Source organism: Schistocerca americana, chromosome X (genome assembly GCF_021461395.2).
Source record: "Schistocerca americana isolate TAMUIC-IGC-003095 chromosome X, iqSchAmer2.1, whole genome shotgun sequence".
NCBI classification, from domain to species: Eukaryota; Metazoa; Arthropoda; class Insecta; order Orthoptera; family Acrididae; genus Schistocerca; species Schistocerca americana.
Genome location: NC_060130.1, coordinates 966,326,772 through 966,348,249, shown reverse-complemented (window position 1 = coordinate 966,348,249; position 21,478 = coordinate 966,326,772). Strand labels below are relative to the sequence as shown.

At 44.0% G+C, this 21,478-nt stretch overlaps 1 protein-coding gene across 1 annotated transcript in view; it reads left to right on the top strand.

Moving 5' to 3' along the window:
• The window catches only part of LOC124555342, an 856,442-nt gene that overhangs the window by 541,334 nt on the left and 293,630 nt on the right, over nt 1–21,478 (top strand). Inside the window, exons 28-30 of the mRNA XM_047129223.1 lie at nt 11,838–11,915; nt 13,500–13,574; nt 13,680–13,757. Coding sequence (XP_046985179.1) covers nt 11,838–11,915; nt 13,500–13,574; nt 13,680–13,757 — 231 coding nt within the window. The remainder of the gene's footprint in view (nt 1–11,837; nt 11,916–13,499; nt 13,575–13,679; nt 13,758–21,478) is intronic.

The window sequence follows — 21,478 nt, the reverse complement described above, 5'->3', positions numbered from 1 at the left end:
TGGTAAACGGATGAGCAGAAGTGAAGAAAAGGAGGAGAAATTGATTAGTGTGTGCTGTTTTCTAAGATAGTAAAAATCAATATAGAACTGAATACCACAAATTTTTATTGTTTTGCTTCCTTATTGTGCATGTTTGATGATATGATAAGGCATCTATGCTTTGTGAATGTGTAGTACATGTAAATCTGGGCACTAGCAACAAAATTATGAATAATTTAATAAGTAAAGGTATTGACTCACTAAATAGTTGAGGTGTTCAGAGAATCTCCATAACTTACAATCGAAGTTTTTCACACAGTTTAATATAATAGCATGTTTGGAAACTGTGCAATTAGGTGGTACGCTCATATATATATGTTTCACTTTTCAATTTCATATGCTATAATTGTTTTAAATTGGTTTCTGACATTCCATTGTATTTGTAAGTACTGTTCTCTGTTAGATCTGTTTACTTCTCTTTAAACCAAAAAATTGCTTTGTTGTACTGTGTCATTCATTACTGTTCATGTGCTGCAGTTGCACAGAGTGGCATCTTTTCATTACGTTGGTCATAGTGAAAAAGAAGTTTCCGCATTAATTGAGTTATTTATCATACTGTGAAGTGAAGGTGAAGATAATAGTTTCAATGATGTAGTAAGTCATATAAGAGGTAATGAAACTCCAGTACATTTTTGTTTTGATAATGTATGCTTATGTGAAAATACATATTAATTTATTCCACCCACACCTGTAGGAAAATAGAAGCATCAGAGGTATTGCTATGTGTGTTTTAATACTCAGTTGTTTCCAAAGAGAAGGAAGGATACAAGGTATCAGTTTTCTGAGTGCAATGTCAGTTTGTTTATTGTTAATTGCTTTTAAATTTCTAATTTTTGAGTTCCATTAATGACTCAACAATTAGAAATTTCAGAGAAAATCTTCAGCAGTTAGACTGGGATGAGGTGTAAAAGGAACCTGATGCTAATTTAAAATATAACTCATTTCATGATACACTTGTAAGAGAATTTGAAAACTCTTTCCCCAAGAAAGTAGTTAAATCTAATTATAAGAAACCATGCAAAAAACCTTGGCTTACGAAAGGAATAAAAATATCTTGTAACCACAAAAGGAAACTGTATCTAACAACAAGAAAGAGTAATGACCCAGAAACAGCCAAATATTATAAAAACTACTGTGATACATTAAGAAAGGTTATTCAAAAGTCCAGAAGCATGTGCATCATGTCTGAAATTAATACCTCTGATAACAAAATCAAAACAATTTGGAATATTATTACAAGGGAGACAGGGCAACCAAGAGTACAGGATGATGGCATTACCTTCAAAGTCAATGGAAACTTGACAAACAAGAAGCTGGAAGTCGAAAACATTTTCCATAATCTTTTTTTAAATGTTGTAGAGAAAATAGGATCTAAATGTTCATTAGGAGAAGCAAGTCAGTTAATTGAAGAGGCCTTACTCACACCATTTGATGCAATTGAAATTCCACCCACCTCTCCTTCTGAAATTAAGAAGATAATAAACTCTCTCAAGAATAAAAGCTCACATGGAATTGATGGCATTTCCAGCAGGATAATAAAAGCTTGTTCCCAAGAGATAAGTGGGATTCTTAGCCATATATGTAATAGCTCTCTGAAGTAGGGTATTTTCCCAGATAGACTGAAGTATGCCATTGTTAAACCACTGCATAAAAAAGGGGATATGTCTGATGTCAACAACTACCGCCCCATCTCTCTTCTGACTGCCTTATCCAAAATTCTTGAAAAAGTAATGTGTTGTAGAGTAGCTTCACACTTTTGTAAAAATAAAAATTTAACAAAATGTTAGTTTGGTTTCCAGAAAGGTTTTTCAATGGAAAATGTTGTATATACTTTCACTAATGAAATATTAAATGCTCTGAGTAACCGGAAGTCACCTGTTGGGATTTTTTGTGATCTCTCAAAGGCTTTTGATTGTGTAAATCATGGAATACTTCTAGATAAGCTCAAGTACTGTGGTATGAATGGGACAGCACTGAGATGGTTTAAATCATACCTAACTGGAAGAGTGCAGAAAGTTGAAATAAGCAGTTCACATAATATGCAAAAAAACTGGTGATTTCTCAAACTGGGGAACAATCAAGAATGGGGTGCTGCAAGGTTTGGTCTTGGGTCCTCTGCTGTTCTTAATATACAGGGTGTTACAGAAAGGTATGGCCAAACTTTCAGGAAACATTCCTCACACACAAATAAAGAAAAGATGTTATGTGGACATGTGTCCGGAAACGCTTAATTTCCATGTTAGAGCTCATTTTAGTTTTGTCAGTATGTATTGTACTTCCTCGATTCACTGCCAGTTGGCCCAATTGAAGGAAGGTAATGTTGACTTCGGTGCTTGTGTTGACATGCGACTCATTGCTCTACAGTACTAGCATCAAGCACATCAGTACGTAGCATCAACAGGTTAGTGTTCATCACGAACGTGGTTTTGCAGTCAGTGCAATGTTTACAAATGCGGAGTTGGCAGATGCCCATTTGATGTATGGATTAGCACGGGGCAATAGTCGTGGCGTGGTACATTTATATCGAGGCAAATATTCGTGCAGTTGACGATAACCCTAATGTCAGCATCAGAGAAGTTGCTGCTGTACAAGGTAACGTTGACCACGTCACTGTATGTAGAGTGCTACGGAAGATCCAGTTGTTTCCGTACCATGTACAGCGTGTGCAGGCACTATCAGCAGCTGATTGGCCTCCACGGGTACACTTCTGCGAATGATTCATCCAACAATGTGTCAATTCTCATTTCAGTGCAAATGTTCTGTTTACGGATGAGGCTTCATTCCAACGTGATCAAATTGTAAATTTTCACAATCAACATGTGTGGGCTGACAAGAATCTGCACGCAATTGTGCAATCATGTCATCAACACAGATTTTCTGTGAACGATTGGGCAGGCATTGTTGGTGATGTCTTGATTGGGCCCCATGTTCTTCCACCTACGCTCAGTGGAGCACGTTATCATGATTTCATACGGGATACTCTACCTGTGCTGCTAGAACATGTGCCTTTACAAGCACGACACAAAATGTGGTTCATGCACGATGGAGCTCCTGCACATTTCAGTCGAAGTGTTCGTACGCTTCTCAACAACAGATTCGGTGGCCGATGGATTGGTAGAGGCGGACCAATTCCATGGCCTCCACGCTCTCCTGACCTCAACCCTCTTGACTTTCATTTATGGGGGCATTTGAAAGCTCTTGTCTATGCAACCCCGGTACCAAATATAGAGACTCTTCATGCTCGTATTGTGGACAGCTGTGATACAATACGCCATTCTCCAGGACTGCATCAGCGCATCAGGAATTCCATGCGACAGAGGGTGGATGCATGTATCCTCGCTAAACGGAGGACATTTTGAACATTTCCTGTAACAAAGTGTTTGAAGTCATGCTGGTACATTCTGTTGCTGTGTGTTTCCATTCCATGATTAATGTGATTTGAAGAGAAGTAATAAAATGAGCTCTAACATGGAAAGTAAGCGTTTCCGGACACATGTCCACATAACATATTTTCTTTCTTTGTGTGTGAGGAATGTTTCCTGAAAGTTTGGCCATACCTTTTTGTAACACCCTGTATATTAATGACTTGCCATTCTATATTCATGAAGATGCAAAGCTGGTACTTTTTGCCGATGATACATGTATAGTTATCACACCCAACAGACAAAAATTAACTGGTGAAATTGTAAACAATGTTTTTCAGAAAATCATTTAGTGGTTCTCTGCAAATGGGCTCTCATTAAACTTTGACAAAACACAGTAGATACAGTTCCACGCAGTAAATGGAATGACACCATTAATAAATATAGACTTCGATCAGAAATCTGTAGCTAAGGTAGAATATTCAAAATTTCTAGGTGTATGCACTGATTAGGGGTTGAACTGGAAAAAACACACTGAAGATCTGCTGAAACGGTTGAGTTCAGCTACTTATGCTATTAGGGACATTGCAAATTTTGGCGATATACATCTCAGTAAATTAGCTTACCACACCCATTTCAATTCTCTGCTTTCGTATGGCATCATATTCTGGGGTAACTCATCATTGAGGAAAAGAGTGTTCATTGCACAAAAGCAAGTAATCAGAATAATTGCTGGAGCTCATCCAAGATCATTTTGTAGACACTTATTTAAAGAGCTAGATATCTGTAGCCTCACTATATATGGATGATCTTCACTACTCAAGGCTAAAACTAGCTTTGACTCAGAAGGGGGTAAATTATGCTGCCACAAAAGTCTTTGGTCACTCACCTAATAGCATCAAAAGTATGACAGATAGCCATATAGCATTTAAAAGGAAATTAAAAGAATTTCTTAATGGCAGCTCCTTCTACTCGTTAGATGAATTTTTTGATATAGTTAGTGGGTAATTTCCCCAACCCCCACAAAAAAAGTGTCATGTACTATTTTGTGTAATGTAATATCTTGTATAGACACCTTTTATTAACCTGACACGTTCCACATCATTATGAAGTGTCGTATTTATGATCTATGGAACAAGCACTAATCTAATCTAATCTCTAATCTAAATGTGACCATACTATTTTGTTGGTTTGTTGAGTTACTGACTTTCAAGGTTAACTGAAAGCTGGTTCAACACTTTATAGAAATCATAAAGAGAGCAGACATACAAGTTTCTTTTCTATATAGTGTTTCAATTTACTTTGTAAAACCCATTTCTTTTTTTTTTAAAGAAGGCAATAGTCAGTATTCAATGTAAACTGGATTTCAAAACTCTCTTCATCTGCTTTGACCAGTTAGCAGCTGGCATGATCTGTCTTCTCTAAACTGTTGTTGCAAGAGTGACAGCACATTCATTCATTCATCATATTCTGTAAAACCCAACATGAAGGAGAGCCTTCAGGGATGTGAAGCAGGTCAAGTTATAAATTAACAGGCAGAAGCAACCACTGCTGACTACAATCCAAATATCACAACCCTGCTACCAAAAAGTAAATGAACTTTAAATATAAATAAACTGAATGTAACACAATAGTCATTTGGACTTGAATACATGCTACATGCTACTTGGTACCAGTCCACTGATAGTCACTGACATTGCACTTAGAGACTTCTTACAAAGGTGATGCTGATGTAATCGCATCAGTGGAGAGTGGTAGAGCTGAAAGAAGAGGTTGTGGAGAGAGCTCCTGGTGAAGTAGAAACTCATAGCATGTTGGAGATAGACATGGTCATCTCACAGAAATGGCTCCATCAGACTGACTGATGACACGGAAGATGGAAAAGGGTGCGACATTGGGTTATGCATAGACAAGCCACGGTTGTAGCCAACAGTGGTCCCAGTATGCAGGACTCAGAAAAGTTGTGGAGTAATGGCTCAGACGTGAGGTGGAGTGAAGGAATTAGGAGCCAGTATGGAGAACTTAGAATGCGACTTGGAATAAAGAAGTCTGCAGCCAGTACGGCAAACTTGAACAGGACCTGGAGTGAAGACTCATACATTACTCTGAGCATATGGCAGCACTGAGCACTGGAATCTTTGATTCAGGGGCTGGTGATCATAGTCGGCACTATGGCCTGGAGCAACTCCCAGTGCTAACTAGCTCTGGCCAATTGGGTGGCACCCTTTATAGCCACCCAGCAGAAGCTTTCTTGATGAACAGTGAGCACGTGATGTATGGAGGAGAACGAACACCCACAGTTGCAGCACTAATTGCGGTGTCTCTCACAATGCAGACAGTGAGACTGTGGCACCACATATTACTGTGGTAGTTGTCGGAGATGCAGTTGACAACAAACATGATTTGAATGTTTGTGATTATATAGTTTACCCGGCATCTCTTTCGTGGTGTCGCCAGTGGCCCGGAGAGGTGGCAGCCTGCAGTACCCATCTGTGTTTCATACCATTGGATCCCACGGGGATACTGTTGTGACTCGCCAGTCATTCAAAGTGCCGCCGTGCAATTACGCTCGTCCTCTACATGCGGCGCTGTCTGCCAGCCATGCAGCAGCTGCACCACCTAAGCGGCCAGCCAGCCAGCAGCCGCTAGACTTGGACTCAGTGCTCATTCGAATGTTACAGTGCTCACATGTCTTGCTTTGTCAAATTGCTCAGTGGCTTTTATGTGTTGTGTTGTTTGAAATATACGTGTTCAACTTGACGTTCTGACAATTGGCGATGAGGTAGTGGATTTTTTCTTTTCATCGTTCACCCACAGGTTTCCATGGCTACTGTCGAGCAACTATTGCAAGGTCTCATTGAACAGCAAATGCTTCAAACATCGGCGATTCGCGATTTGGTCGCGGTGTCAAATGTGGGGCGTTTCTCGTTGTTGTCCATATCTCCTTTCCCTCCTTACAATGAGGCAGCGGAAGACTGGTCTGATTATGAAAAACGTCTTCGACAGCACTTCTTGGCATTTGATGTCACAGACGAACAAACATGTAAGTCTCTGTTCCTTTCCTGGATTTCACCTCGAATGTATCGGTTGTTGTCGCAATTGGCTCCTTTGAAAGATCCTGCGTCTTTGTCCTTTGCTGAAATGTGCTCACTTCTGTCCGTCTATTTTCAAAAGCATACACATGTGGTAGACTCTCGTGTTGCCTTTTATCATTGTCAAAAACAACCAAATCAATCCTATCGCAGTTTGGCTGCTGAATTTCACGGCCTCAGTCAAAAGTGTTAATTTGTTACTGAAGTTCACAAAGATTCCTATGCCGATTCCATGGTACGGGATGCTATTATCCGGTCGGCACCCGACAAAGAAGTTCGGCAACGTGCCCTTCAGTTGGCAAATCTGACTCTAGATGAAGTCCATCGCGCACTCTTCTGAAATTTCTCATGCCGCTGGGGCGCAAATAGAGGCATGGGGTGACGTCGGGGACATACAACCTCTGTGCACTGTTGATGACACGTGCGGTGCGTCCCCGCCGGCCGACGTTGCCACAGTATGCTCCCATGCGCAGCCTCGGCCTAACCGTAAACAACCCTCTAAGAAACTGCAGCAAAACCCCCGGCAACTTCCTTCATGTCTGAGGTGTTTTACGAAACGTTCACGCGAGGATTGTCTCCAATGTTGGGCTGTGTGTCACAATTGCAAAAAGAATGGTCATGTGTCTTCCGTTTGCAAATGTGACCGCATACATGATGTTCATGAACATGACGCTGATTCTGATTCTGTGTTGTCTGTCAATTGCACTTCTTCCCTTTCAGGGAAGTTATTCCTCACTGTCCAAATCCTTGGTCGGGATGTTCGCATGCAGGTGGAAACCGGTTCTGCTGCCACTATAATTAATTCTCAGACATATCTTCAGTTGGGTTCTCCACTCCTATCACCTCTCACTCGTCAATTACGGACGTACAATAAACAGAATATTTCTCTCTTGGGACAATTTAATGCTGAGGTATCTTACAAATCCATCTTTCGCACGGTTCCCGTATTTGTGGTCGACCAGAGTAATGCAGAGAATCTTTTTGGTTTCGATGCCTTTCGCGTTTTTGGGTTCTCCATAGACGACTCTGTCAATATCGTCTCTGATGCTATTCCTTATGCTCAATTGGATTCCTTGTCGACAACATTTTCGTCCCTTTTTTCTCCTGGGTTAGGCCGTGCAAACGACTTTGAAGCTCATATCACACTAAAACCCACTGCTCGGCCTAAGTTTTTTCAGGCTTGGCCCATTCCTGTGGCCCTTCATCATAGGGTAAAAAGGGGAGCTGGATCGTCTCACTACTTCAGGGGTCTTGCTTCCTGTCACTTCCAGCGAGTGGTCCTCTCCTGTCGTTGTTGTTGCTAAGCCTGATGGTGACATTCGTCTCTGTGGCGATTTTAAAGCCACTGTAAATGCACAATGCCTCATCGACACTTACCCTATGCCCCGACCTGAAGAATTGTTCACTAAACTTGTGGGAGGCCAGTATTTTTCCAAAATTGACCTGTCAGAAGCTTATCATCAACTTCCTCTCGACGCTGCTTCCCAGCAGTTTCTGGTCCTTAACACGCCTTTTGGCCTCTATCAATACCAACGATTGCCATTCGGGGTTGCCAGCGCCCCTGCTCTCTTTCAGCGATTCTTGGAACAATTATTGCTCCCTGTCCCTGGGTGTATAAATTACATGGACGACATTGTTGTCATTGGCTCCACCACTGAAGAACATCTGCAGAACCTCCGCACACTTTTTCATGTCTTACAGACTGCCGGTCTTAAGTGTAATCTTCAGAAATCACTATTTTTTCAGGCATCTATCACGTACTTGGGGTTTCAACTCTCTAAGGATGGTATTCGTCCGCTTCAGCAAACTGTCGCTGCGATCGATGCCCTTCCTCACCCTACATCTGTTAAGGAACTGCAGGCCTTCTTGGGGAAAATAGCATACTATCACAAGTTCTTACCATCTGCTGCTTCGGTGGCTCAGCCGTTGCATCGCCTGTTGTATAAAAACATGCCTTTTCACTGGTCTGCGTCATGTGATGCGGCTTTCCAGAAATTGAAGACTATGCTGAAACAGGCCCCATGCCTGGCTACTTATCGACCTGGCCAACATCTTGTTCTTGCCATGGACGCCTCTCAATACAGGGTCGGTGCAGTCCTTGTGCACCGTTTTTCAGACGGCTCTGAATAAACCATTGCTTATGCCTCCAAAACGCTCACGGATGCCCAACAAAAGTATTCTCAAATTGAAAAAGAAGCTTTGGCCATTATTTATGCTCTTCGGAGGTTTGGTGTTTTTCTCTATGGATCCAAATTTCATCTTGTTACGGATCACAAGCCGCTTGTTTCCTTCTATCATCCATCATCATCACTTCCCGACAAGGCTGCACACCGCCTCCAGCATTGGGCTCTTTACTTGTCTCGTTTCAATTATGAGATTCATTTCTGGCCGACGGCTCAACATGTGAATGCTGATGCACTGTCTCGCCTTCCCATGGGTACTGATCTGACATTTGATAAGGACGAACTTTTGTGTTTCCATCTGGATGTTGCCGAGCAGCGGGTTGTGGACGGATTCCCCATCACAGGGGACCGGCTGGGGGCAGCTACGGGTTCTGATCCTACCCTCTCCTGGGTTTTACGCTGTATTCAGAAGGGTTGGCCAGATAATCCGTCTGCTAAGACTTCTGACCCATTGCGGAACTACTACGCTTTGCGCTACCGCCTCACAGCTAGGGATGGTGTTATCCTCCTTTCCACCCACAATGCTTCACCACGTGTTGTGGTACCTGCGTCTTTGCGTGCTTCGGTCTTGCGCCTCCTTCACCAAGGGCACTGGGGTGTGTCTTGCACAAAATCTCTGGCGCGCCGTCATGTGTACTGGCCTGGCATTGACTCTGAAATATCACACGTGGTCGCTGCCTGCAGCCCTTGTGCGTTACAGGCCGCTGCCCCGAAGTCATCTTTGTCACTGTGGCCTTCGCCTGAGACACCCTGGGAGCACGTTCATGCTGACTTCGCGGGACCTTTTTTAGGTACTTTTTGGCTCCTCGTAATTGTCACCTACTCTAACTTTCCTTTCATTGTCCATTGAACGTCGCCTACCACCGCGGCAACCACAAGTGCTCTCGCCCGCATTTTTTCTTTGGAGTACCTTCCCTCTACTCTTGTTACTGATAATGGTCCACAATTTGCCTCTTCCGAATTTGCAGATTTTTGTGCTCGTCACGGTGTTATACATGTCACGGCCCCTCCGTTTCATCCACAATCAAACGGTGAGGCTGAATGACTGGTCCGCACCTTTAAGGCTCAGATGCGGAAACACCTGACTTCTTCTGCTGCTGATGCTGCGCTTCTCCAGTTTCTGGCTTCTTACCGTTTCACCCCCATGGGCGACCACAGCCCAGCTGAGCTCCTACATGGCCGACAGCCCCGCACGCTAATTCATCTTCTGCGACCTTCCACCTCACGGCCGTGGGTGTCTTCGCTGGGCCGGTTCACTGCTGACGATCTTGTCTGGGTACGGGGATATGGCAGGCGGCCAAAATGGAGTCCAGGCCGCATCTTACGACACCGTGGCCGACGCCTGTATGAAATCCAGACGGACATGGGTGTTGCAGTGTGTCATTTGGACCAGCTTCGGCCTCGTGTGCCAGCAATGCCTGTTCCGAACGTCGCTACACCACCTTCAGCTCTACTGGACGCTCAGGATTTTGGTGTGTCTCATTACTCACAACACAGCTCTCTCACCGTCATCTCGGTGCCAGTACAAGAACGGATGCCACCATGAGACGTGCCCATGCAGGAACCGGATGACCATCGTCTGTCGGAGCAAATCTACTTGCCTCCTTCTCCTACGGATGCCGACACATCGCCCATGTCTCCGGTTATATCAACTGGACTTGCCACATCGGGCAGATTGGCGCACGGGGCCCTAGCAGATTCGACCCCTATGTCTCCTGTCATCTCGACCCGTTATCATCGGGGACACTTCCGTCCGTACGGGAAGCCTCCTCCTCGAGACTTTACAGCCAGTCATACAATGCCTATGGACATTAGCACTCTACAGGCCACCTCCATCAAGACCAGTGAAAAAATTTCAAAGTGGGGAAAAGTGTTGTGACTCGCCGATCATTCAAAGTGCCACCGCGCAATTACGCTCATCCTCTACATGCGGCGCTGTCTGCCAGCCATGCAGCAGCTGCGCCATCTAAGCGGCCAGCCAGCCAGCAGCCGCTAGACTTGGACTCAGTGCTCATTCGAATGTTACAGTGCTCACATGTCTTGCTTTGTCAAATTGCTCAGTGACTTATATGTGTTGTGTCGTTTGAAATATACATGTTCAACTTGACGTTATAACAGATACTACATGCACTAATAACAAATTATAGTTATCCCTAATCTACTCAAATTGATAATTATGGTAATTACTGCTAGATTAGTTTCTGTGGGTATGTCAGAAGAGAAACAGCTACTGCTCCTCTCTCTGTACTACTCAGCTGCTGTTAGTATGTAATACTTTAAACAAATCATTTATGTAACTTTACACAACCAATTGTCATCTGCCCATATACTGGCAAAGTCAAGATCAGTGTAATACAATAATTTGAATTATTCAGAATTACATTCTTGAGTCCGAGTATTCTGACAAGTTTCAGGAGGAGTGGTCAATGTAGCATTCTTTTACTTTGTTCTTAAATAACTGGGAATGTTTAATTTTTATGCCTAATTCCTACTGACAGTCTTTTGTAGACTTTTGCACCAGAATAGGAAGCTTCGTTCTGAACCCTTGAACCCTAGAACAGGGGTCATAGTCTGCTTCAAGATCATAAAAGACAGTAAATGAATCAGAGGGAGAGAGACAGTACAATATTTGAATGCAACTGAAACACTTCAAAGTTGAGAGGCATCAGTACCTCTAGTATGATCATTCACAGGTAGGAGTTGCTGTCAATAAGGCTGGCCTGTGGAGAAGATTGCACTGTACAATTAAATGGTTGATTGTAGTATTTGTGAAAACATAAGGAGGAAATGAACACAGGGAGTAATAAAACATATATAACCTCCGGAACATGTACACTATTTTATCTTCAGGAAAGCCACAAGCAGTGTTAGCTACTCTGATGCATATTTGTAGTTGTGATAATGCACTTGGCAGTACTTAACAAAATAGAACTGTTGATGTTGTTGTCATGATGATGATGATGATGATGATGATGATGATTTTAATTTTGGTGATTTGGGTTTCATAATCCTAATTTACATAAATTTTTCCAGGTAATGTTCATGTCTGCCATTCACATGGCTGTGATATTTCATTCTATCCATTTCCTTTGTTTACAAAAGTAAAAGAATGTTTTTGATAGTTGCATAGTTACATTGAAAAATATTGTATTTTCTAACAGGTGAACCATATGGTAAATCGTTTAAACAGAAGAAATTTCTTAAACCCAGCAGGTGGCCCACAGATCACCATGAATCAGGTACATTTTCACTACACCTATGCTGTAGCCATGGTTTGAAATTAGTATTTCACTTATGTGATTTCTGTAAATACTGACAGAATAATACATGAAATTGGGTTTGTATAGCCTACAGCTAACATTTTTCTCAAATTCAGTCAAATACAAGGTGGAATTCAAAATTTTCGTGACTGGCGCTGCCATCTGGAAAGTAGGAGTAGTAGATCTTTGCACCACTAGGTGGCGAGAGGTGTATATCTGATGAGTCAGTGTGCGGAGTGACATTCAGCTGGGAGGATGTGTTGTGTGTCCACAGTGATTTCTGTAATACTCTGTGTTTGGTGCGTGGCGATTTTACGATGGATCCGCACAGAGAACAGCGTGTATGTATCAGATTCTGTTTGAATCTCAGGAAAGGTGCTATGGAGATCCTTGCAGTGATTCAACTGGATTTACAGTTGACCCAGAGAGAAAGCAACAATCGTCCCAGTGGAAGAGCCCGGGCTCTCCAAGACCCAAAAAAAGCGATACAGGTGGAGAGCAAAGTGAAGAACATGATCATCGTTTTCTTTCATACCAAGGGAATTGTCCACAAAGAATTCATCCCACCCAACCAAACAGTGAATTCCGCGTGCTACTGTGATGTTTTGTGATGGCTCTGTCAAAATGTGCGGCGATGACAGCCCAAACTTTGGCATCAAGGGAACTGGCTGCTGCATCACGACAATGCGCCCTGTCACACATCCCTGCTCACCAGGACCTTTTTGGCAAAAAACAACATGGCGGTTGTACCCCACCCACCGTACGCGCTATTCCCAAAACTAAAAGTCAAGTTGTAAGGCCATCGGTTCGACACTCTAGAGAGGTTTCAAGAAGCATCGCTGGCAGTAATAAACACCCTCAAAGAACAGGACTTCTAGAAAATGTTTTACCAGTGGCAGAAGCGCTGGGACCGGTGTGTATGTGCGGATGGGAACTACTTCGAGGGTGATGGTGACCATTTGTCCAAAGATGAGGTTTTCAACAGATAGTCCCACCAGTCTCGAAAATTTTGGATAGCATCTCATATTATTTATACTTGTTAGTTGGATCATTTGATTCTTTTCATAATGGAAATGTTAGGACAAAATAAATGTGAAACTTGGAAGCCTGCATTAATTAATTCTACAACTATAAAGTTCATGTGTGAAAGTCCCTTGTTATTTTGATGATTTTATTTCAAATTATCACCAGTCTGTGAGAGTTTCTCACTTTTTGAGATAAATATGTAATAACTAGTTTCCAGATTTCCATGCAAATACATGTTTGTGCAGATACTATGAACTGCATGACCATGGCATTTTGCTGTATGCACTTTATTATTGAAACTTGCAAATAACATGATAGAAATAACTTTCTAAAGAAGGGCACTAAGTGTCTGAAGCCAGTAAAGAAATTAGATTTCTTATACGCAACTGGTTGTTTATTATTTCATTACATACAACTACAATTGCTGCAGATGGATAAAATACTAATCCTACAATTATTCTTCTTGTTTGTATTTTTTATGTAAAAATTGTTTACCCACAACTTTTTATGTTTATTAAGGTATTGTTTTATTGACAGATACTTTCTGCACACCAAAGACGCCAAAAAGACAGTATACATCTCATAGCTGGTCTGATGAAGCCGAAATATTTGGTAAATAGCACTCACCGTTTAAGCTGTCTTCTTTGCTTGTGATATATTTAATCAGCTAGTAAATAGATCAGAAACACTAATGGAAAATTATTACATGGTTCACAGGTGCGGAGTACACAAAACCAGTTCATCTGGAACATGACCGTAGATCTCTTGGCTGGTTTGATGGTGATGAAATTTCAGGTAAATCCTTCTGTTAGATGATTGTAAGTAGTTCACAATTTAATCAGTGTGTGGAGAAACAGTGCAGCACTGAAATTTTCAGTTTTTAATTGAGATAGCCAAAATCACATTCGGGTCTTCCTGTGAGTTGAAGCGAAGTATAACTAATATATTGTGTGTGCATTTATGAGGCTCTATGTTATTGGATGGAAGAATGATACAACTCTGGGAGTTACAATTTTCTTCTACCCAATATCGTATGTTGTTCTTGCCACTAGAGTTTGGCATGCACAGACATACCTGTAAACCTGCAACCTTGTTGGAGGTTATCAGTGGTGTTTGTTCAGTTGAAAGAGGCATCGGTAGTTACCCTTAAGGCGTGTACCTGTATAATAATCAAATACGTACATAATGTCTAGTAGTAAGTGTTCAGATGATAGTGAAGATAAAGAGAGAAATGCAAATACATGAAAACATGAAATTATCCTGAAGCATGGGAGAAAACTGCAAGAAAGCAAACTCGCCTTCATGGAGAACAGTATGTCAGTGAAAGGGGAAAGGTGGGAAGAAAGCTGCTGGGTCAGATTGAACTTAAGTTCTTTCTTTATACCATTAAATGATGTAAAATGTTAACAAAGAAAATTAATGAGTTAAATGTCTATTTTTTCCTTTTTGTGCGGTGCAAGAAGAAGGGCATATTCAATATAAATCAAGCAGAAAAGGTATCAATTTTGACTAATTTGTGTCAAGGAGGTTCTAAAGACCAGCAAGATATGTATTTGATCGGCCTAATGGAATGTTGCAAAGTAGCTAGATATCATCTAAAAGGAGAAACCAAGCAAAAGAAATAGGACCACAACATTCTCGTATTTTTCGATTCCCGGTGGGGTCAGGGATTTTCTCTGCCTCGTGATGACTGGGTGTTGTGTGATGTCCTTAGGTTAGTTAGGTTTAAGTATTTCTAAGTTCTAGGGGACTGATGACCATAGATGTTAAGTCCCATAGTGCTCAGAGCCATTTGAACATTCTCGTATTTTACACACATCAACAAAATGGGGGACATTTCTGTAACCGTGACGCCCCATAAGAGCTAAAATATGGTCAAAGGTATCATATTTCACAGGGACCCTCTTTTGCAGTCTGACGATTAGTTGTGCATCTATTTAGTGTGACAAGGTAGACATTTTGTCTGGCGTGTCCACCGGGGTCCGAGGGATAATCAGGTTGCCAACAGTGCCTTCATCTTGTCCTTCAAGTGTGATACATTGCCCGAGAAGGTCAAGGTGATGGTCTGCCACTGTGGTGTAAAGCCCTATGTCCATCCCTCAATGTGGTGCTTTAAGTGCTGGAAGTTTGGCCATATGTCTTCTCACTGTGCTTCCAGCATCACATGTCGAGATTGCAGATGCCTATCACATCTCAATACTCCATGTGCCTCACCTCCCATCTGTGTCAGCTGTGGAGAGCACCATTCGCCTTGCTCACCAGACTTGCAGGATTCTCCAGAAAGAAAGGACAATCATAGAGTAAAAGACGCTGGACCGACTGACCTACACTGAGGCTAAGAGAAAATTTGAACGCCTGCATCCTGTGCGTATGACATCGTCTTACGCCACCCCTGCAACAGTTCTGGCACCATCAGCTCTGCCAACTCCAGTCACCTCTCAGAGCTGGAAAACTACATCTGCCCCCTTGATGGTGGGGGGGGGGGGGGGCATTTCCCTCCCTGTTGCTCCTGCACCACATACTTTGGGAGCAACACCCCTCCAACCATCAGGTACGTCTGTCCCCACTTCTAAGCTAGAGAAGCGTAAGTCTTTTTCGGCTTCTCTCACTAGGAAGGGTCCCTTGGGTCACTCCCTTCTCAGGTTCCTGCTAGTGGAAAAATGACACCCACCAGTGGCTGAAGAGCCAAAAAGCAGCTGGTTGTAGGGCTTTATGCTCATCCTGAGTCCTGGAGACTGAGCCAGTGAAGTCCTCCCAGCTAGGGAAACCCAAGGAGCAGCGAGAGAAATCCAAAAAGAAAACGCCTAAGACCGAGGAAATTGTGGTGGCACCCACACCACTGCTACCTACAAACTCTGTGTCTTGAGGATGGGTTGGAGATTTTGCCATCTGCTGAGGACCTAGATCTCGCCAGACCCTCAGACACAATGGTTATAGACTGCTCAGACCATACGTTGGTGGCTGCTTGTTACTCTGAGGCATTAACTACCTCATTGAATGTTCCATGCCTTCCCAGTCTCAAGGTGACGTCATCCTCCAGTGGAATTGCGGTGGTTTTTCCCACCACTGGCTGATCTACGGCAACTGTTTAGCTTTACACTTGCTGTCTGCATTGCCCTCCAGGAAACCTGGTTCCCAGCAATGGGGACCCCTGCCCTCTGCAGCTATAAGGTATATTACAGGAACTGTGGCAACTATAATCGAGTGTCAGGTGGAGTTGTCATTTATGTCCTAAACTCAGTCTGTAGTGGCCCTGTGCCTCTTCAAACCCCTCTTGAAGCTGCAGCTGTCAGAATAAGGACGATGCAGGAAATAACTGTCTGCAGTGTATATCTTCCTCCAGATGGTGCAGTACCCCTGAGTGTATTAGCTGCACTGATTGATCAACTCGTTAAACCTTTCCTAATTTTGGGAGATTTTAATGCCCATAACCCCTTGTGGGGTGACACCGTGCTTACTGGTTGAGGCAGAGATGTCGAAACTTTACTGTCTCAGTTCGACCTCTGCCTCTTAAATACTGGGGCCACCACACATTTCAGTGTGGCTCATGGTAGTTACTCGGCCATTGATTTATCAATTTGCAGCCCAGGACTTCTCCCATCTATCCACTAGAGAGCACATGACGACCTGTGTGGTAGTGACCACTTCCCCATCTTCCTGTCACAGCCTCAGCGTCTGGCACACGGATGCCTGCCCAGATGATCTTTGAACAAGGCGGACTGGGGAACTTTAACCTCTGCTGTCACCACTGAATTCCCCCACATGGTAACATCAGTGTGATGGTTGAACAGGTGACTAGCACAATTGTTTCTGCACCAGAAAATGCGATCCCTCGCTCTTTAGGGTGCCCGAGGCGTAAGGCAGTCCGTAGGTGGTCGCTGAAGCAAATAGGGAGCGTTAGTGAGCTCTACAGTGGCATAAGTGGCACCCTTCCCTGGAGCACCTCATAGCCTCTAAACGGCTTCATGCCTGCATTCGCCAACTTATCATATGATAGAAGCAGGAGTGTTGAGAGAGATACGTCTCGACCATTGGATGCCATATGTCACCTTCCCAAGTCTGAGCGAAGATCAAATGCTTTTTCGGGTACCAGACCCCAACAGGTGTTCCCAGTGTTACCATAAATGATGTGTTATCTACCAACGCAAACGCGATTGCTGAGCACTATGCTCAAGCCTCTGCATTGGAGAATTACCTCCCAGCCTTTTGCACTCTCGAACAGCGACTGGAAGGGAACGTCCTCTCATTCACTACATGCCACGGTGAATTCTATAACGCCCCATTTACAGAGTGGGAGCTCCTCAGTGCCCTTGCGCATTGCTCCCACACAGCTCCTGGGCCTGGTTGGATCCATACCCAGATGATTAAACATCTTTCATCTGACTACAAGCAACATCTCCTCATCATCTTCAACTGGAACTGGTGCGATGGCATCTTTCCATTGCAGTGTTGGGAGAGCACCATCATCCCGGTGGTCAAACCCGGTAAAAACCCGCTTTATATGGATAGCTATTGGCCCATCAGCCTCACCAACATTCTTTGTAGGTTGCTGGAATGTATGGTATGTTGGCGGTTGGGTTGGGTCCCTGGAGTCACGTGGCCTACTGGCTCCATGTCAGGGCGGCTTCCACCAGGAATGCTCTGCCACTGATAATCTTGTGTCCCTTGATTCTGCCATCCGAACAGCCTTTTCCAGATGCCAACACCCGGTTGCTGTCGTTTTTGATTTATGAAAAGCGTATGACATGACCTGGCGACAGCATATCCTTTCCACATTATATGAGTGGTGTCTCCGGGGCCTTCTCCTGATTTTTATCAAAAACTTCCTGTTGGCCGCACGGGGTTAGCCAAGTGGTCTAAGGTGCTGCAGTCATGGACTGTGTGGCTGGTCTTGGTGGAGGTTCAAGTCCTCCTTCGGGCATGAGTGTGTGTGTGTTTGTCCTTAGGATAATTTAGGTGAAGTAGTGTGTAAGCTTAGGGACTGATGAACTTAGCAGTTAAGTCCCATAAGATTTCACACACAAACTTCCTGTCGCTCCATACTTTCTGAGTCCAAGTTAGTGCCTCCCATAGTTCCATCCATATCCAGGAGAATGGAGCATCACAGGGCTCTGTATTGAGTTTCTCTCTATTTTTAGTGACCATTAATGGTCTAGCAGCAGCTGTTGGGCCCTCCGTCTCACCTTCTCTTTATACAGATGACTTCTGCTTTCTGTACTGCTGCTCCAGTACTGGTGTTGCTGATCGTCACCTACAGGGAGCCATTCACAAGGCACAGTCATGTGCTCTAGCCCATGGCTTCCAGTTTTCTGCCACAAAGTCATGTGTCATGGACTTCTGTTGGCATCGTGACATTCATCCGCACCCACAACTTTATGTTCATGATGGTCCACTCACTGTAGTGGAGACATATCGATTCTTAGGACTGGTTTTTGATGTTTGATTGACTTGCTTTCCTCATCTTTGTCAGCTTAAGCAGAAGTGCTGGCAGCACCTCTGTGCCCTCCGCTGCCTGAGCAACAGTAATTGGGGTGCAGATCGCTCTACACTGCTGTGGCTCTACAGAGCCCTTGTCCAATCCTGAATTGACTATGGGAGTGCAGTTTATGGTTCGGCAGTGCCCTCAGCATTGCATTTACTCGACCCTGTGCACCACTGTGGTGTTCGACTAGCAACAGGAGCTTTTAGGACGAGTCCGGTGACCAGCGTACTGGTGGAGACTAGGGTCCCTCCATTGCAAATCAGACGTGCACAACTGCTCACCATTTACATAGCACACATTTGTAGTTCTCCTGAGCAACCAAATTACCATCTCCTTTTCCTGCCCACAGCAGTCCATCTCCCGTATCGGCGGCCCAGGTTGGCGCCAACGATTGTGGTTTGTGTGGGATCGCTTCTGTCTGAACTGGAGTCCTTACCTGTACCACCTCTCCTCAAGGTCCATTCACGTACACCTCCATGGTGTACACCTTGGATGCAGCTTTGTCTTGACCCTTCACATGACCCTAAGGACTCTGTTAACCCTGCAGCTCTCCGCTGTCACTTCCTCTTGATTCTTGACGTGTTCCAGGGCTCTCAAGTGGTTTACTCTGATGGCTCAATGGCTGATGGTCGCGTTGGCTTTGCCTACGTTCATGGTGGCCATATTGAACAGCATTCCTTACCCGATGGCTGCAGTGCATTCACTGCAGAGCTGGTGGCCATTTCTCGTGCACTTCAACATCTCTGTTCATGCCCTGGGGAGTCTTTTCTTTTATGTACTGACTCCTCCTTTGGTAGCGTCCATCCAGGAGTCCATCTATGCCCTGGAACGGTCCAGTCATTCAGTGTTGTTTGTCTGGATCCCTGGTCATGTTGGAATCCCAGGAAATGAACTTGTTGACTGGCTGGCCAAACAGGCTACACGGTAACCACTTCTGTAGATAGGCATCCCTGCAACTGACTTGCATTCATTATTACGCCACAAGGTTTTTCAGCTTTGGGAGATGGAATGGCAAAATCTTAGTATGCACAACGAACTGCGAGCCATTAAGGGGTTAACGAATGTGTGGAAGAGCACGATGAGGGCCTCTCACAGGGACTCCGTGATTCTCTGCTGGCTCCACATTGGCCATACCTGGACAACCCATAACAACCTTTTGCGCCGTGAAGACCCACCTCGGTTTGGTGCCCTGTTGACAGTGGCCCATATTCTTCTACTCTGTCCATCTTCAGCTGCCCTGCGACTTCATCTTCGGTTGCCAGACTCATTATCATTGATTTTAGCGGACAACGCCACATCAGCTGATTTGGTTTTACGTTTCATCCGTGAGGGTGAGTTTTATCATTTAATCTGAGTTTTAGTGCATGTCCTTTGTCCGTCTGTGTTCTCCACCCTAGTGCTTTTAGGGTGGAGGTTTTAATGTGTTGCAGAGTGGCTGGCTTTTACTTTTTATTTCCGTGGTCGGCCAGCCACCTTAATATGCTTCCTTGTTTTACTCTCTTCTTATTGTTTCTTGCATCTCCCTGTTGTTCTCTTGTCCTCTTTTGTTCCTTTTAGTGTTCGTTGCCTTTCCTTTGTTCTTGTGGTCTTCCTTTCTTTGTGTTTTGTGTTATATGTCTCATCTGTTTTATTCTCAGACTTGTGGCATTGTTTTATTAGCAATAAGGGACCGATTATCTTGTAATTTGTTCCCTTCCCCCCTCTTTTAAACCAACCAACCAACATAAACATCATTTCCACACTTTTTATTGCTCATGCAAACCACACATTGCACATTGTATCATCATACAGTGAGACCTTCAGAGGTGGTGATCCAGATTGCTGTACATGCTGGTACCTCTAATACTCAGTAGCACGTCCTCTTGCATTGATGCATGCCTGTATTTGTCATGGCATACTATCCACAGGTTCATTAAGGCCTGTTGGTCCAGATTGTCCCACTCCTCAACGGCAATTCAGCATAGATCTCTCAGAGTAGGTGGTGGGTCACATTGTCCATAAACAGCCCTTTTCAATCTATCCCAGGCGTGTTTGATAGGTTTCATGTCTGGAGAACATGCTGGCCACTCTAGTTGAGAGATGTCGTTATCCTGAAGGAAGTCATTCACAAGATGTGCATTAAGGGGGCGATAATTGTCATCCATGAAGACAAATGCCTCGCCAATATGCTGCAGATATGGTTGTGCTATTGGTCAGAGGATGGCATTCACGTATCGTACAGCTGTTACTGCGTCTTCCATGACCACCAGTGGTGTATGTTGTCCCTACATATTGCCACCCCAAAACATCAGGAAACCTCCACCTTGCTGCACTCGCTGGACATTATGTCTAAGGCATTCAACCTGACAAGGTTGCCTCCAAACACATCTCCGATAATTGTCTGGTTGAAGGCATATGCGACACTCATCAGTGAAGAAAACGTGATGCCAGTCCTGAGTGGTCCATTTAGCATATTGTTGGGCCCATCTGTACCCCGCTGCATAGTGTCGTGGTTGCAAAGATGGACCTCACTATGGACATTGGGAGTGAAGTTGCACATCATGCAGCCTATTGCGCCCAGTTTGAGTCATAACATGACATCCTGTGGCTGCACGAAAAGCATTATTTAACATGGTGGCGTTGCTGTCAGGGTTCCTCTGAGCCATAATTCGTAGGTAGCGGTCATCCACTGCAGTAGTATTGCTTGGGCGGCCTGAGCGAGGCATGTCATCAATAGTTCCTGTTTCTCTGTATCTCCTCCGTGTCTGAACAACATCACTTTGGCTCACTCCGAGATGACATTTCTCTTGTTGAGAGCCCTTTCTGGCACAAAGTAACAATGCAGGCCTGATAGAAACATGGTATTGGCCATCTAGGCTTGGTTGAACTGCAGACAACATGAGCTGTGTACCTCCTTCCTGGTGGAATGACTGGAACTGATCAGCTGTCAGACCCCTCCATCTAATAGTTGCTGCTCATGCATGATTGTTTACATCTTTGGGTGGGTTTAGTGACATCTCTGAACAATCAAAGGGACTGTGTCTGTGATACAATA